Genomic DNA, 18,844 nt, shown 5'->3' with positions numbered 1-18,844 from the left:
AGAGAAAGAGGAGGAGAAAGAGGAGGAGAGGAGAAAGAGGAGAGAAGAGAAAGAGAAAGAAGGAGAAGAAGAAGAAGAAGAAGAAGAAGGAGAAGAAGAAGAAGAAGAAGAAGAAGAAGAAGAAGAAGAAGAAGAAGAAGAAGAAGAAGAAGAAGAAGAAGAAGAAGAAGAAGAAGAAAGAGAAGAGAAGAGGAGAAAGAGGAGGAGGAGAAAGAGGAGGAGGAGGAGAAAGAGGAGAGAAGAGGAGGAGAGAGGATGGATTCCTTGGTTGTTTTCCCTGCAGAGGTTTGATTGCCAAGCCAGATAACATCATCCATGCTAAGTTTTAATGCTAGTTTTAGCCCTGGTGATGCTAGTTTTACATTATCCATATCACTCTATGTCAGTGGTTCTCAACCTTTCTAATGCCGCGACCTCATAATACAGTTCCCCATGTTGTGGTGACCCCCAACCATTTATACATCACTGGGTGCCAGGGGCGTGGCCAAAGAAAAGGGGAAAAAAATGGCGGACTGCGTCGTTTGGCAACCCCCGTGAAATGGTCGTTCGACCCCAAATGGGGTCCCGACCCACAGGTTGAGAACCACTGCTCTATGTCTTTGCTGCAATAAAATAGGTGGATACCCAGAAATTTTTTTTTTAAAAAAACACCAATATATACATATATATATTTATGTTCCTACCATATGTAATCCATTGCTTTGGATAATGCCATCTTGTTCCACCAAGTTTCGAGACACTGTAATAGAAGGCAGATCCAAACTCTGGGGGGGGAACTGAGGGGTAAATTCATTTCCTTGGGCCCCCAACTGATCACTGAGGCCTTGGAAAGGCAGGAGAATATCAGCCGTCCCTAAATTCGTGGGATCCAGTTCAGGTGGGGGCGTAATTGGCGGAATCTCAAACTCTTCGTCTCCAAGGCTTGGGGTATGGAATGTTTGCTAAAAGGAAGATAAATAAATAAATTCTTTGTTAGGATCACACAACAACAAACATTGTTTTGTTTTGTTTTTTTAAAGTCAGTCATCCAGGTCAGGGTTGCCCCAAAGGTGCGTTTTTCTTTTTCTTTTGGTCCCAAAAGGCAACTGTTCTTTCTTTATTTTTCTTTGAGGACATTCCGCTTCTCATCCTAGAACAGTGACGGCGAACCTTTGAGAGGCCGAGTGACCAAACCACAACCCCAAACCCACTTATTTATCACAAAGTGCCAGGGCATTGTGGTGCCCTCGGGGGGGGCATGGGGGTGTGGCCCACTGGGTGGGCGTGACTGGGGTGGGCGTGGCCATCTCGATGCTGCTCATGGGGGGGACGCCTGTGGGCGCTGGGCAGGGTAGGGGGAGATCCAGGGGGTCTCTGGTGGGTGGGGTGGTGGGCAGGAGGCCCAGCATAGATGGGGGGGAGGCATGCAATCCTAGCTGGGACTGGGGGGCCATGGCGTCGACGGGGATCCGGCTTTCTCTGCTCGGGGTGGCCTTTGGCTCGCTGGGTGTGGATATACTCTATCACCTCTACTTGAGCTCGCTAGCTGGATGCTTCACCTCCTTTGTGCTGGGTGCGGCTGCCGCCCCGGGCGGCAGCAGCAATGTAATGGACCTGCGCAAGCTGCTGGCAGCGGTGGCACGCGTGCCCACAGAGAAGGTTCCGAGTGCCGCCTCTGGCACGCGTGCCACAGGTTCGCCACCACTGTCCTAGAAGCTTCCTTGGTTCAACTTCTTCTTCAGAACTGAAGAAGCTTCTTGGATGAGGGGCGAAACGCCTCCAAAGAAAAACAAAGAAAACCAGTTGCCTCTTGGGAAAAAAAGCACCTTTGGGACATTGTTTTTTTTTTAAAAAAAAATTCTTCTACACTCCTCGCAACTTGACTGGCAAGTTCCTCACATCTGCCCAGCTTTTTTAGATCTTTCGGATTAAAGATTCAACTCTCATTATCATATGGCTTTAATGATGTATCAGTATTAATTGTTTTTTAATGCACACTTAATTAGCAACATCTGTCTCTGTTGTTGGAGTGAACATCGGCTAGGCTGGGCTGGTTTTTTGTTTTTTTTTTTTTTTAGCTGGAGAACAAATTGCCAGTTTATTGATATATTATGAAAAAAAGAAACCCGCACAAGCAGGTTACAAATTGTTCTGACACCACCATAAATGCTTTCAATTTTGGTCGAGCACATACGTACTGGTAGTAAAGTCTTATCGCTCATACGCATGAAATGTTAGAATCCCAATCCTATTTCAAATTCCCTCTTATTCCATTTATTCACAATAACAGATTGTATCCTATTCTGGTAGTTGTTACAGTAGTTGGAAAAGTTTATTTATTGCAATGGCTCCTAAACGGGGTACCTTGGTTTTGTTCACATGGAACAAGATACAGGGAGTGTTCGACTTAAAACAGTTTGTTTAGTGGGAGTCTGAAGTGACAACGGCACTTGGAAAAGGGGGGGCTTATGACCATTTTTGCACCAGCCCCGTGGTCAAGCGATCAACATTTGTCACTTGGTAAAGGTTAAATTGGAATACTGATGAGAAATTTAAAATTATGTAAAAATTAATAACAGGATATGGATTGCTTATGAAGACTGAATGTAATTAAGATATGTATAAGCTAAAACTTTATTGATAAATGTAATGATGATGTTTTTATCGAGTTGATGTAATTGGAAATGTACTAGATTGAACACGAGATAGTAACTGTTAAGGGAAAAAGAGAAGAAATATCTGATGTTGTAACCTGAGATTTGCACTAAAGATTTTGTTATTGAACTATTGATTAACCCAGTCACCACGCTGCTTTTTAAATACTTAAATGTAAAATATTATAATATTTGGCAACGGACAAGCATTTAGGCTCATGGGATTCCCCTTTTGCAATCTTCTGACAAGCAAAGTCAACGGGACTTAACCACCATGTGACTAATTTAACAGATGCAATGATTCACTGAACAACTGGGACAAGGAAGATCATAAAATGGGGGCAAAGATCACTCCACAACAGAAAGCCACGGAAATATTGGGTTCCGTTTTGGTGGTAAGTGTAGGACTCTTTTTATATGAGTGTTAATGATGGGTCTCTTCTGAAAAAAAACATACACATCCTGTCCCAATATTCACATGTAAATTTCTACGCTCCAATTTACACTCCTCAATTTACAACCATTGGGATTGGGACGTCCATCCTTAAGTGATGCGACCGTTAAGTGCAGGCATGTGGCTATGGGAGTCGGGCGCGCAACTGTCAGAACTTTAGATCTGGGTCATAAGCCCCCTTTTTCAGTTAAGTCATAACTTCAACCCATCATAAGTCAAGGACTACCTGACTACCTTGTTAAATATCTATGAAACCTTTTGAGAAGCAGTTTTGACCAACGCAGAATCGTCATTGTTCCATTATTCCAATTAATCTAGTACGCTGTAACTAAAATAGGCACGTTCTAGATCCAATGTTTAAAGTGATGTCAGCTAATAGGACGGACCCAGGAAGTAGAGCTTGTCTGTCACAGTTCCTGTCTTCTGGAATAGCTTCCTCAAGAGATTCAAGGTACCCCAAATCTGCTATCCTTGATAGACCTAAGTTTTTTCCACCAACGCTCGGTAAAGGAAGTGTGTCCACATAGGAATTTTATTAATATATGGGTTAATCTCTGGATTAGAGCCTTCGTCTGTTTGTACAGACTGTTTTTTTTAAAACTAGTACATTGACCAGATTCATTTTGAGTTGGGCGCCCTATACATTTGACTAATAAGTCAATAAATAAACGCAGTTATTAACTTATATAGTAGCAAGCAGAAACCCAATATAAAGGATTCCTTCTCAGCCCAGGTAGAGTTTTCACCCAACGATGGCCAGTAAATTCTTTTGATTATGAGCCCATCAATAGTTCAGTTAGGCAGCCATAGTTAGGGTGGAAAATGTCTCATTGAGCACACTATACATCGACAATATTGCTACTCCATAACTACTCTGTTGCCTATTGTTAGAACTACTGTAATTATTTTTGTGGCTTCTTCACAACACAACCCCTCCAATTGTTTTCCAAATCAGTGTCACAGTGAAGCCAAATAAGCTACTCCACATGTAAACCACTTAAGAGTTTGAGCAATTGTTCCCGAGGAAAACCCAGAGCTTTATTAAAGATATTAACAATTCCAGGGATTGTGTTGTTTCGGGGTAGTGCCGTAGTGTACAGTCACAACAGATGGCTGCAGATGGATCACCAACAACTGCATGGCAATCTCACTGCCTTCTTTACCTAGTTTACCTGGAGCTGAGCCTGAATTAAAAGAGTTTACCTTACAGATTATTATAGGTTGGGTCTATTTTGTTTAAATCAGACTACAGTTGTGCTTCCAAGGGAGGCGGCGATTTCGCCTCATGCATTATTTATACTGTCCAAAAGAGCGACTTAATGCCAGTTAATTTAAAAATGATACGTTTGGTGAAATTTCTCATTAAGTGGCTAGAAATTGTCATCCTTCAAACTGTTAATGATGATATAAATTAATAACTGCTTGAGAGAAAATGGAAACTGAAATGCGAGGACAAGGAAAAAAAGGGGGTCCCTTTGCTTGCATATGAAAAAAATGTCAGCTGTCATTACTGCTCTCCCATCAGGAAGGAGACGGCAGCAGACAGCCGTCTGCAGAAATAAAACCATCTTGAGAGAATCAAGCAGGCTCATAACACACACGCGCGCACACACACACACACACACACACAGGACATGGGCACAAATATTGCAACTTAATCTCAGTCCTGCAAGCTCCTGCTTTGCATGGGGAGATATTTATTCCTGTTTCAATATTTAAAAAAAATGGGAGGGGGGGGGGAAGGAAGCTATTCATAGTCAACAGACTTGAAGTTCACCAACACAAAAGGATGAATTGGGCACGGAAGGCCTTTGGCTAATAAAAATAACCCTATGGCTACGTTTTACAGTTGGGGTTGGCACAAAAGCTGCCTAGTAACAGATGCAATGATAATTTGTGACTCATTTACTACCCTATTACCGCTTAATGAAATCTAACATATCACATTAACAATATGGATAAACACTCGTTCCTGATATCTGGCATTTGGCTGTCTTCATTACCATCGTAATTATCATTTGAAATATTATTTCAATAAATATTTAAGGTGCTTCAGGATACGGGTTTTTTTTGTTTTTGTTTTTGAAAGAAAACAAAACCGGGTGACAGCTTTTTTTATGACACTGACATGGGTTTATGCAAAAAACAAACAAACAAACAAGCCACATCAATTTCTCAACCTAAGTTGTTTTTTAAGGGCTAATGGAACAAGCGAACTGGCAGGCATTAGATTGAAATGCAATATAACCTTAAAGATGTGACAGGTACAGATTGAAAAGGTACCTAATATCGTAGACTTGGTAACTAAATATACCCATACCTTGATGACTGCAAAGCAATCATCCACAGCAGAAATATATATGTATGTATGTATGTATGTATGTCTTTGGTTGTTCGGGTTTTCTCCCGCGTAAAATTGGAAGTGTCTTGGCGACGTTTCGACGAAGTCCCATTCGTCATCTTCAGGCTGGTGTTTTCAGCTTCGTGCCTGGTGCTCGAAGCACGAAGCTGAAAACACCAGCCTGAAAATGACGAATGGGACTACGTCGAAACATCGCCAAGACACTTCCAATTTTACGCGGGAGAAAACCCGAACAACCAAAGACCTACATACAAACACCCGCGAAAACCTCAGAAAACATATATATATATATTCAACTATTCTGTAGTCCTTCGTAGTACAAATGGTATAAATGTTTTCTAAGTCAGACATGGCAGTTGAATTCACTTGGTGAAAGGGAGTATGAAAAATAATATCTCCAATAGTTGTGTTATTTATATGCCTCCCTATAACACAACTATTTTATTCTGCAGCACGTTTTTGAAAAATGATATTTCTCATGTTTTCTTGAGGTGTACCAAGAGTTTAATCAAAAACAAAAAGAAAGAAGAATCAAAACCGTCTCACGTTAGGATTGCTGAAAGTAATAGATAAGCAAATAAGATGAACCTAATCTAAATGAAGACAATGTTCAGGGCGGAAGTATTCTAAACGATTTAGCCTGTTTCATATTCTGCAAAGTGTCTCCATGTTGTGCAATTTGATTCTGGAGAAAAGTCCTCTTATGATCCGGAGACGACTGGGCAATGTTTTCAAGAGAGTTGCGTTGCCCATCGTGATTATAAAAGAGCTATTAACTTTTCATGCCTTTCTCTCTTAGATTACTTTCGGGAAGAGAGAAAATCCTCCAATCCTTAATAAAAAAAAAAAAAAAAAACCAACCCCAGAAAAACAGTGCATGTGGTTAAAATGCCATCTGCACCGAAATGTTCAAAACATTTGTTCCTTTTGATAAAAATGCAAATTTGGAGAGCTGTTGTATCAACATATAACAGCCAATGTCTGACACGGTGAATTATCACAGCTGGAATTAAATTGTCTCTGAACAGCTGCTGGCAGCAGAGCCTTCATCAATGTTTGATTCAAATGGAGGAATGAAATTCTACAGAATGAAACATCATGTTGTCATTACAGATGGGGGTGGTGTTCATTACCACAACCAACACCGAAGCAAGCCGGTGCCAAGCAATCTTCCCTTATCTAAGCAATCTTGTTGGAAGGGAGGAAAGAGAGAAAGAGGAGGAGGGAGAGCGAGGCATTGTTTTAAAACTATGGACATAAAAATACTGCATTGAATACAGCCACATTTATCACGGCTCTCCGAAAATTTTTCTCCTCTATAGTTTTTTTTTCCCCTTCTCTGCTGTACAAGGATATAGGCAAAAAAAAAAAAAAAAAAGATTTATGGCTCAGAGGCAAAAAAGCTATTGATCTCAGACGTTTCTGTTTACAAGTCCAACTCAAATGCTGGAGGACTTCACTGCAATTTTCATTCCCACAGAATGACAGAGTGAAGTGGACCTCGGAGGTCTTCTAGTCCAACCCCCTGCTCAAGCAGGACTCACTTTCAGACAAATGGTTGTCCAATCTCTTCTTAAAAACCACCAGTGTTTGGAGCACCCACAACTTCTGGAGGCAAGTCATTCCATCGATTGTTTTCACTGTCAGAAAATTCCTCCTTAATTCCAGGTTGCTTCTCTCTTTGATTAGTTTCCATCCGTTGCTTCTTGTCTTGCCTTCAGGTGCCTTGGAGAACAGGCTGACCTGCCCTCTTCTTTGTGGCAGCCCCTCAAATATTAGAAGATTGTTATCATGTCACCCCTAGTCCTCCAGTAATAAAAATTGAACCATCAAGAGAAGTAAAACAGAAAGCTGGACAAATTCAGCTTGCATTTCTATCCAATTGAAGCAAACATGTATGTTGGCCAAAAAACAGCTCAGTCTGCAGCAGTCACTTTTGCTACCCTGATGTTCTTTAGAAGAGAGATTCCCAACCTTTTGGGCACCAGGGACTGGTTCCATGGAGAAAAGTTTTTCCGTGGACTGGAGGGGGTGTGGTTTTGTGTGCTGCCTGCACCCCACGGATGGGGTTTTGCTTGTTTGTGTGGACCAGTTGCTGACATGCCACGGCCCACTACCGGTCCATGGACCAGGGGTTGGAAACCCCTACTTTAGAAAACCATCAAGGAGAGGACCAACAGACTGAAAGAACTACAGGAATATTGGGCTGGCAATTGCCTCTCTGCCATCTTTCCCAGATGTTGGCCAACTCCATCACCCTGTGACCTAGTCAGATTCTATCAATCAAAGTTAATGCTTCCACTGTACCAAGACTCTCTCTACGGAGAATCTCCTCGTCTTTCCCAGAAAACAAATGATCCTGCAAACCAGTTGTGTTCCCTTTGTTTTCCTAAGAACCTAAATTTAAAAATAAGGTGTTTGTATCTGTGGCCCTAATTAGTTGATGAGCGTTCAATGAATTTGCTTTAAAATGTACATCTACTGTGCCTTAAATCTGCCTCCTTCTGGTTGCCTTTATGCATGTGCTTATATGCACATGCATTTATGTATGTACGTATGTATGTATGTATGTATGTATTAATTTTTGCACATTTTTGAACCATCTATCTCCCCTTATCTGTCTGTATGTAACAAACTGCAGGAAAAGGAGTGATAGAAACTGTGGGAGGCGCTAAAAAGGGATCAGTCTAGAATCCTTATGTAGCCACAAACTAAATCCACCCTCTCTTGAATTCCGTGGATCCTTATCTAACTCCAAATAGCAAATAACCATTAGTTGAGAAGATTCCTGTACATAGGCATTTTAGCAATAAATCAGTTTAACTGGACCCTTCACGTGTGGAGCTGGTCTTTCACGCCTGAACAAATACATGCACACGCACAGGCACACACATAGATACACACAAATACACACACACACATTTGCAGATTTGTTTTTATTGTCCTGCTACATAACCAACACTCTTACAGACAACTAAATTGACCCACAATGGTAAAATGTCAGGTTATTTTCTCTCTCATTAAAGACTTTATTTTGTGCTTCATAAAACACAGAAAATTTAGCACTTTGCCCATCACCTGCTGAAATGGTAAAGGTGAACAACAGAATTACAGTGTAAAGCAAAGAGGAATAAAGTGTTTGTGGGGGGGGGGATGCAATACTTACCTCATTCGCTGCAAAAAATGCGTTATTTGCTTCTGCCATATTCATGTAGTTATTGTTGCCAAACTGAAAAGAAAAGTATGATGTTAATATATTGCATTCTATTACATTACACTATATCATACTGTATAACACATCCTGGAAAATGTAAAGGTTGTAAGAACAACTTGGATCCTAATGCTGTAGGAGTGGGTAGCGTAAAAAAAATTAATTTGCTAAGTTTCAAAAACTCTTAATCGAATGTTCAGTTGGGAATTCTGAGAACTGTTGATTTTAAACATCTTGCTTCAAGTGTTCCTTCCACAACTGCTGCATCCCAACATATGTATTTATGTTAACTCTTTTTATTTAGAATAACTTTGCTTTCAAGCAAAGCCATTTTAAAAGAAGCATAATATAATGATACTATAATAACAATACACATATTAAAGCAAGATTATGCCGTAGATATCTGCAAGACTCATAAGATTATGACAGCCTAGAAGAGAATCCAATAAAGCTGAAAGGTGAATAAATAAAACTCACAACCTGGTTACATTAACATCAGGAAAAAAATCAAACTTTTCATAAATATAAGCATAGGTAGTCCTTGATTTACAACCGTTCACTTAATGATGGCTTGAAGTTACAACGACACTGAAAAAAGTGACTTATGACCATTTTTCATACTTACGTCCATTGCAGCCTCCCCCATGGTCATCAAAATTCAGAAGCTTAACAACTGGGGCGAGAAAAGTCATAAAATGGGGCAAAACTCTCTTAACTGTCTTGCTCAACTCCATAAATTTTGAACTCAACTCTGGTCACACATCAAGGATTTACCTGTACTTCATTTTACGTAAATATCTATTTTATTTATTATTGCATTTACGTGCCACTCATTTTGCTCCTGTAAAACAGTCTGCACATTTTATATACAACACATACATGCATATATGCACAGACACACAATTTTATGACAGGCAGTGTCCAGAGCTAAAGTACCATTCAAGACCATTAGCATCAAGTTACCAGAGTTGCGTCAGTTGAGAAGACAAATTATATAAATAAAAATTTAAGTAAAATTTAATAAAGCTCTCTCTCTCTCTGTGTATATGGGACATCTAAAGGCTATAAAACTAACGCACTGAGTTACCGAAACAAATTGTTAAAGCAAATTAATGATAAGGAACAAAGGTTCCATCATATTTAATAATTAATAATTAAACTATGATTAAACATTTAAGCTGCGTGAGCGATAGAAAGAGAAGCCCAGAAGGTGTTTATATCCAAAATCAAGGCCTCTAAATTGGGGTTTTGAACAAGAATTTAACTACTAGCTCCTTAATTCACCTCCTCAGTTTAACCCAAGAGCAACTGGTGAAAGTCAAACCTTCATCTACCTGGTTTTATATTTGTTATTGTAGCTTTTTTGTTACTGTTTGGCTTTAAATTGCTAAATTTTATTAGAAGGTTACATTTTACTTCAAAGTTACCAGAAAGACACATACAGTTACAACATTTGTTACTAGGATGCAACAGCAATGGTGCTGAGAAAGCTACAAACAATTCCTTACAACACTTTTCTGAGCTGTGAAAAGAACAATGATTCATTCCCACAAGCATAAAGTTTTGACAATCAACAGGGAATTATTGAGTGTTCTGGCTATGAATGCGAGATATATCATCACCATCCCTACAAGCAGCAATTCGCCACATGCAAGAGACTGCTCAATCTTGCTCATAGTATGTCAGGAATCTCAGTACACGTAGTCCTCGACTTACGACCACAATTGAGCCCAACATTTCTGTTGTTAAGTGAGACAGTTCGTTAAGTGAGTTTTGCCCCATTTGTTATGACGTGATCCCCTTTTGCGAACTTCTGAGGAGCCAAGTCAATGGGGAAGCTGGATTCATGTAACAACCATGTTACCAACTTAGCAACTGGAGTTATTCCCTGAAGAACTGTGGCAAGAACGGTCGTAAAAAGGGGCAAAATTCACTTAACAACTTGTCTCACCTAGCAACAGAAATGTTGGGCTCAGTTGTGGCCACTGGTCAAGGATTACCTGTAGAGGCACGAAAGAAAAGGGTGGGTAATGATCTAAAGCCTGGGACTTTTGCAACAAGATCTTGTCGAGTATCAGGACGGCAAGTGCAAAAAAGGTGGTGTTTGTTTCGTGATGTCATTACTCCAGTTCTTACTCTTTATCATCCCTTAGCCCTAAATCAAACTTTAAGAGGAACGCTTCCTCTTAAAAGAAAAAAGAAAAAAAAAGGGGGGGGGGGAATTAGCAAAACCTGAAAGAAAAACACAGCCTGCCTGGATTCATTTTATCTCAACGTTTTAGAAAGCATGCCAAACATAAGAGGTTGGAAGAACAGGAGGGCCACAAAAAAGTAAAAAACCCCAACCTCTTGTTTGTGGGAAGCATGTGAGGAATTTTAATCAAAATTTGTAGCTGAGAGGGTGAGGACATACCCTTCCATTCATTCCTGTACTGTTTATATGTCTTGCCCCCTCCCACGTATTCTGGCAAAACTTTAAATTTACTGCATGTACATTTCATTACCGGTACACCGAGTTCTTGATGCAGATGTAATCAGAATTAAAGTGCACTAAATTCCAGAGGTATGTCAGATCAAACTTTGCAGAGAGCAAATATTTTGATTCTTTACTGGAAACAATGGGGGAAAAGCTGTTTGTTCTATTTCTATCTCTCTATCCCTATCATCTGTCCATCCGTCCATCCATCCATCCATCCATCCATCCATCCATCTATCTATCTCTATTATTTCTGCCTCTCTCTGTATCTAAATCTATCTCTCTATCTCTATCTCTCTATCTCTATCTATCTCTCTATCTCTCTCTCTGTATCTATCTATCTATCTATCTATCTATCTATCTATCTATCTATCTATCTATCTATCTGATCATAATCTAGAGAGGAATTCAAATTGAAAGTATTTCCTTGTTTTCTTTGAATGCTTATTTTAATTTTAAAAGAAACCCACCAGTCATTCCTTTAAGGGCAGGACATGTCAGGGCTGCCAAATCCAGGCTGCAAAGATGCAGACAACCATTAGAGGGCAGCAAAGAGATCCAGAAACCCTTCACTGCCATCTTGCAGTTACTGGAATTTCTGCAGCTCCGATCTTGGAGCTCAAGAAAAGTAACTCAAGAAGGGAAGAAGAGAGGCAAGGAATTCTCCATAGGTAAAACGACAAATATCTACCCGTGGTCCTCGGCTTACGACCACCACTGAAACTAGAGCTTCTGTTGCTAAACAATGCGGTTGTTAAGTGAGCGATGCTTCAGGCTATGTCCTTTCTTGCCCAGGAGGTTAAGTGAATTATGGCAATCGTTACATAAACCTGACTTCTCCCACTGACTTTGCTTGTCAAAAGCAGGCTGGGAAGGGAGCAAATGGGGATCACATCACCCTGGGAAGCTGCAACCACAGAAAATAAATTGGCCAAGTGCCCAAATTGTGGAATCACTGCAATGGTTGTACAAGTGTGAGGACTGGCCATAAGTCACTAATCTGGCCATTGTCATTTCAAACGGTCATTAAACAGATGGTCATAAGTGAAGGGCTACCTGTATTCTACTGTACTCCCTGAGCTACCTTGACATACTCTCCCCTAGACCTCTGGGTGGTGGAGTCTAATGATGATGATGATGATGATGGAAGGGACCTTGGAGGTCATCTAGTCCAACTTTCCTGCTCAGGCAGGAAACCCTACACCTTTTCAGACAGATGGCTGTCCAGTCTCTTCTTAAAAACTTCCAGTGTTTACTGCTTCTGGAGGCAGGTTGTTCCACTGGTTAATTGTTCTCACTGTCAGGAAGTTTCTCCTTAGTTCTAGGTTGCTTCTCCCCTTGATTAGTTTCCATCCGTTGCTTCTTGTCCTGTCTTCAGGCGCTTTGGAGAAGAGCTTGACTCCCTCTTCTTTGTGGCAACCTCTTAGCAATAGCAGTAGCACTTAGACTTATATACTGCTTCACAGTCCTCTCTCTAAGCGTTTTACAGAGTCAGCGTATTGAGGACCCCAACAATCTGGGTCCTCATTTTACCAACCTTGGAAGGATGGAAGGCTGACTCAACCATGAGCCAGATAGGATCGAACTCCTGGCAGTCGGCAGAATTAGCCTGCAATACTGCCTTCTAACCACTGTGCCACCACGGCTCTTAGATATTGGAAGACTGCTATGTCACCCCTCATCCTTCTCTTCATTAAACAAGACATAGCCAATTCCTGCAACCTTATATGTTCCTTATATGTTTTAGCCTCCAGTCCTCTGATCAACTTTGGTGCTCTTCTCTGCACTCTTTCTAGAGTCTCTGACAATTTTACACCGATTTTACACCGAGGCAGTGGAAAAAGTCTAATAATCTAGACGAAAGAAAGAAGGCTGTGATAGAAATAATCCTCTGAACAGTTAACATGTGCATGTAATTAATGTAAGATCTACAACTAATCAGATATGAATTGTATCCATTAATTAGCACTGGCCCTAGAGAAATGAGAAGTGGGAGGGGGGGGGAAATCAGTAAAAACATTAGCGCTAAAATGTGCCAGCCTCTGATGAAACATAGCTCTGGTGGCATCTGAAATCAAGCAGCTGGCACTAGCCCACCAAGCAATTTAAGAACCTTTCACCTGAGGTCTGGCCAACTGGAGATATACAAAGCTTTCTCTCCCTATCTTTCGTCTCTCTATGAGGCTTATTATTAATGGTTTTTAATTTAGCAAATTCTCGGTGATCAGCTGGGAAATGCTATAAATCACACACCAAACAGAACAAAGAGTTTCATACTTCTCCCTCCCACCCCAGTCGAAGATTTAATTTTGGAGAGGCAGTTCAAGAGGACCTGTCACCTGCTCTTCAAGGCTCTTTACTGGTACAGCTCCCATTTCATAAGGGGCCGGAATTCAAGCTTTTTGACGGGTTGTTGTTGTTTGAAGCCTTCGTCTCAATTTAGTTCTAGTCGGATTATACAAGGTACAGGTAGTTCTCCACTTACAACGGTTTATTTACTGACCGTTCCAAGTTACAACGGCACTCTCTAAGCGGTTTACAGACTCAGCTTATCTCTCCCAACCATCTGCGTCCTCGTTTTACCGACCTTGGAAGGATGGAAGGCTGAGTCAACTTTGAGAAGGTCCAGGATCGAACCCTGACAAGCAAAGTCAATGGGGGAAGCCGGATTCACTGGACAAGCATATGTTTTGCTTAACAACCACGTGGTATCAGTCACAGATCCACTACACTGAAGAAATGGATACCATATTGGGGTACTCCCAAAAAAAGAATTTCAGGGAAGAAGACTTTAAACTCCTGTACTACTTTCTGCAAAAACCCAAGTCAATTTAAGCATTCTGTCTGTATTTGTAAATAGATGGATGGATAGATATGGATAGATGATAGATTGATTGATATAGATAGATAGATAGATAGATAGATAGATAGATAGATAGATGATAGATTGATTGATTGATAGATATGGATAGATGATAGATAGATTGATTAAGATAGATAGATAGATAGATAGATAGATAGATAGATAGATAGATAGATAGATAGATATGGATAGATGATAGATTGATAGATATATAGATAGATAGATAGATAGATAGATAGATAGATAGATAGATAGATAATAATATGGATGGATGGATGGATGGATGGATGGATGATAGGTAGGTAGGTAGGTAAATATAAGATCTATTTTTATTTTAAAGATACAATAAAGAAAAAAAACCTAGTCTGAGATCACCATTAATTCCATTTAAACTCATTTTCTTTTAAGCACCATGATGCCTCGTAAGTCAGGTGATTTGTTCACTAAAAGGATCAATAAGAGTTCTCTTCTTTTAACTTTCCTCGGCTTCTGTCTTTCTCGTAGTCTTGTCTTTGGTGCTAAGCAATTTTCTACTGTTAAAAAACTGAAATTGGAATCAATTGTCTTCGGAGCTTGCTTGAAGTGTGGAGAATTAGAAATCAACCTTACCGATGTAGAGAGTTAGTCATATTGCCACTTTTAGCATCACACCCTTTGCTTTGCATTCCTGGCAAGAAAAGGAGGAATGTACTGATTCTCAAAGATGCAATTAAGAAGCAAAACTTAATTATTTTACAGTCTTAACTACTGTATCTTAATCACTGCACCAGATAACATCTTCTCTGCATTTGGAGGGGAGTTGATTTCTTTCCAGGATTAATAATCAGAACTGTCTAGCAAATAAAATGTTTGATAAAAGCAGGAATTAAAAATTGTCTGAAAGGGGGGGGGGAGAGGCATTTTTGAATTCTTCATGCGCACAGTTTCTTTGACTGCCTGAAATGCCAAGCGAAGGCAATGGAGGAATTTAAGTTTTGTTTCACTAATGAAGAATCACATGGAAATCAGGATAACGCAAACAATAAATCAAAAGATGAGAAACTGGATGAATTGCTATTTCAGCAGGGTTACTCCAAACACTAGAATGCAGAGTAGTACTTTCTCACAGCAGCAGCAGCAGCAACAACAACAACAACAACAACAAAAAGGATACAAAGAGAGGAGTAAAAAAAAATCAGCTTTAGCCAAGCAAGTTTGTCATTACAGATTTCTCAGAGAATAAATTAAAACACAGTGGGCAATGTAATTTCTGAAAAAAGTGACACTTATGACCGTTGCAGCAATCTCATGGTCACGTGATCAAAATTCAGACAATTGGCAACTGACTCATATTTATGACGGTTGCTGTGTCCCAAGGTCCCGTGATCTTCTTTTGATAAGGAAAGACAATGGGGAAGTCAGATTCACTTAGCAACTGTGGAAGAAAGGTCGTAAAATGGGGAAAAGCTCACTTAACAACTGTCTCACTTACCAACAGAAATTGTGGGCTCATATGTGGTCATAAGTTGAGGGCTACTTTTATTCACCCCCCCCCCAGTGAATATCACTGCATTTCTTTAAAGAGCCATGGCAGTCTATGTGTTTGTCTACCATTTTTAGAACATTTTCCTGTTCAGTGAACCTGTTCCATAATGGTTAGTATAGAAGTCACAGACAATATGAAATCTAGCCACTGAATTTAAATCTGAAAGCCTTTTATTCTTCAAATCCTAAAAGCTGGGGTTTTATACCACTGTCAGACACTCCTACAGTATTTCCTCAAACCAATTTCAACCACAGCTAATTATATTGCAGTTGGCCTCTAAGTAGCTTTTCTCAGACTCTTCTGTCAAATTTCACGTATGAGAGTGAAAATTCTGAATTCTAATCTGGAAATATTATTTGGTTCTATTGCAGCCTCTCCAATTCTAGTGAATGATGAATGAGGAAAATTCATGTAGGAAACAGATGGAAATACATTATAATAAGAATAACGAAAGGTTAGCTGAGGTATTTTTAGGTTAAACACAGCAGTGAACATACAAGATCTTACTTCTCTGACATAGTCATACCATTCCCTTGCAAAGAAACAGATTCTGAACTTAATTGCTAGATATGTAATAACCACCTAATAATATATTTCCTCTTATGAAACTGATTTGGCATGAATAGTGGCGATACTATTTTGGGATAAAACATTTCAATTGAATAACAGATGATTAATTATATAACAGGACTCTCATCCACTATAATACTTCTTTGGTTTTGTCATGCCATATTAAAGTAACTTTCTTAATACCCCAGGATATTATTGAGAAACCTTTTGTATAAAACATGGCTGAAAAAATACTTTTTAAAATTGCAGTCCTGAATAGAAACCCAAAAGAAATGAAAATGTGTTATCAGTTCAAAACAAAAATACAAAATCAGCCCATCAGTTGTAACTTGACGTCATACAAATTTTCCTTATGGTTGAAAACTTAACTTGGAAACTTGATTTTAAGTACTTTTTCCTGTTTAGTTGGTCATTGTTTTAGCAGAACACTGTTTTCCTTCAAAACTCCAACATGTGATAATTCATGAAAATTCACTCATGGTACCTGACTTGACATGAGAACATTTCAACTTCTCCTGTGACTAACATAGATGAGATTGAAACACACTCTTCCATTTTCTGGAAGTTAATCAACAAACAATAAATAAAGCTGGGATGCCTAAATAATGCACATAAGGGTGAGGAGACCAACACCAGGAGATAGTCCTCAATTTAGAACATAGAATAATAGAGTTGGAAAGGATCTAAGAAAGGTTGGGGTCTATCAATCAATCAGAATAGAGCTGGAAGGGACTTTGGAGGTCTTCTAGTCCAACCCCCTGCTCAAGCAGGAAACCCTACACCATTTCAGACAAATGCCTGTCCAGTCTCTTCTTAAAAACCTCCAGTGTTGGATCATTCACCACTTCTGGACCAAACTGTTCCACTGATTAATTGTCTTAATTGTCAGGAAATTTCTCCGTAGTTCTAGGTTGCTTCTCTCCTTGGTTAGTTTCCATCCGTTGCTTCTTGTCTTCCTTTTTGATGCTTTGAAAAATAGTTTGACCCACCCCTTGTCTTTTTAGGAGCCTCTCAAATATTGGAACATTGCTATCATGTCACCGCTGGTCCTTCTTTTCATTAAACTAGACATGCCAATTCTTGCAACCGTTCTTCGGATGTGTTAGCCTCTGACCCTCTAATCATCTTTGTTGTTCTTCTTGATCATGCGACCTTGGGGATGCTGCAACTAAGAACTGAGACAACTAAACCCAACATTTCCATTGCTAAGCAACACACCTGTGAAGTGAATTTTGCCTGATTTTGCAAATCAGATGGTTGCAAAAGGAGATCACCGTTCATTTAGTGACTTTCAAAGTTACAATGGCAATGGGGGGAAAAAGTGACACATGACCATGTTTCAGGCTTATAACCGCTGCATCATCCCCAAGGTCACATGATCCAAATTCAGACACTTGGCGACTGGCTTTTTCTATGACAACCACAGTATCCCAGAGTCATGTGATCCCCTTTGCGACCTTCTGACGAGCAAAGTCAATGGGGAAGGCATATTCACTTAACAATTGTGTTACTGACTTAACAACTGCAGTGATTCTGCAGTTGTAGCCAGAAAAGTGGTAAAATGGGGGCAAAACTCAGTGAACAACTGCCAAAGACAGGGGTAGGCAACCTGGGCTGTTTTATGACTTCTGGACTTTAACTCCCAGAATTCCTGAGCCAGCCATGCTGAGGGGGAAGGGAGAGGTTTCCATGCTTAGCCATGCCAGCTCAGGAATTCTGAGAGTTGAAGTCCCCGAGTCATCAAAGAGCCAAGGTTGCCTACCCGTGACCTAGGAATTTAGCAATAGGCATTAGGGGCTCAAAATTGTGGTTGTGATTTATAGAAACTTTTTCCTGATCTAATGTAAGATGCATTGTGATTTCAGTGACAATAATCCTCAGCCATGTGAGCCAAACTTCATTTGAAAGCAAAGGAGTTGGTTAGCGCATGCAGCCTCTCCCTTTAACACACACACACACACACACACACACTTCATTCCTATCACGGAAATCTGAAACTCAGAGTTTTTGAGAGATCCTGTCACCCTGAGGATTAGCTTGCAACAAACAGAATTACATACAGAAGAGTTTTAAGTTTTAAAGTAAAGCATCTGACTTATATCAGTTTGACACTTGCAGATAAGATATGGCAGCAGAACAGGTTATAGTTTCAATAATAATTTCGGATTGGCATGTCATTCCTTCTAACTACCGTTTGGCATCTCTCCAGAGAAAAGAGCAGAGCACTGTTAGGAAAAAAAATTCTCTTTGTATAATTCAGTATTTACACAGCCTGGGTTCTCTTGCTGTAAGGAGAAAGCATTTAAGCTGTTCAGCTTTAAAAGATTCGGATCACCATACCACAGGCCTTCTCTTCCCCCACAAAATAATGTTTTGGGGGTTTTTTTCTTACAAGCAGGTGACAATTTTGTTTAAAAATGTTCACACCACGGCTAAATAATCTCCCAAGGTTAAGAGACAGAAAGAAAAGGGAGAGAACCTCTGATTGCTTCGGTGCAGCTGCTCAAACAATTTCTATCTCGGCGAGATTTGCATACTTCTGAATATTCTCTTTCAAACCCCCGCATTTTTTGTGAACAAAATCAATTTTGTCCAAGACAAAAAATAAAAGTGAGATTTGGCGTAATGATTTTAAGCTTTTAAATAAACATGAACTCCACAGTATGAAGAGGTCCAGCCTGGCTTTGAAGAAAGGGCTTCTGGTTGTTTGCTTGCACAGATATCAACTGTCAGGGACACATTTTTAACAT

General features: G+C 39.9%; 1 protein-coding gene across 1 annotated transcript in view; it reads right to left on the bottom strand.

The window, feature by feature from the left end:
- Positions 1-18,844, bottom strand: part of TOX3 (TOX high mobility group box family member 3) — an 82,880-nt gene that overhangs the window by 14,079 nt on the left and 49,957 nt on the right. The window contains exons 2-3 of the mRNA XM_039352414.1: positions 8,616-8,678; positions 684-941 (exon numbers count right to left, since the gene is read on the bottom strand). Coding sequence (XP_039208348.1) covers positions 684-941; positions 8,616-8,678 — 321 coding nt within the window. The remainder of the gene's footprint in view (positions 1-683; positions 942-8,615; positions 8,679-18,844) is intronic.

The sequence above is a fragment of the Crotalus tigris genome, unplaced genomic scaffold, assembly GCF_016545835.1.
Source record: "Crotalus tigris isolate CLP2741 ecotype Arizona unplaced genomic scaffold, ASM1654583v1 scf7180000018432.44079421565:4894166, whole genome shotgun sequence".
In the NCBI taxonomy this organism is placed as follows: Eukaryota; Metazoa; Chordata; class Lepidosauria; order Squamata; family Viperidae; genus Crotalus; species Crotalus tigris.
This window is presented reverse-complemented; position numbering and strand designations above follow the sequence as displayed.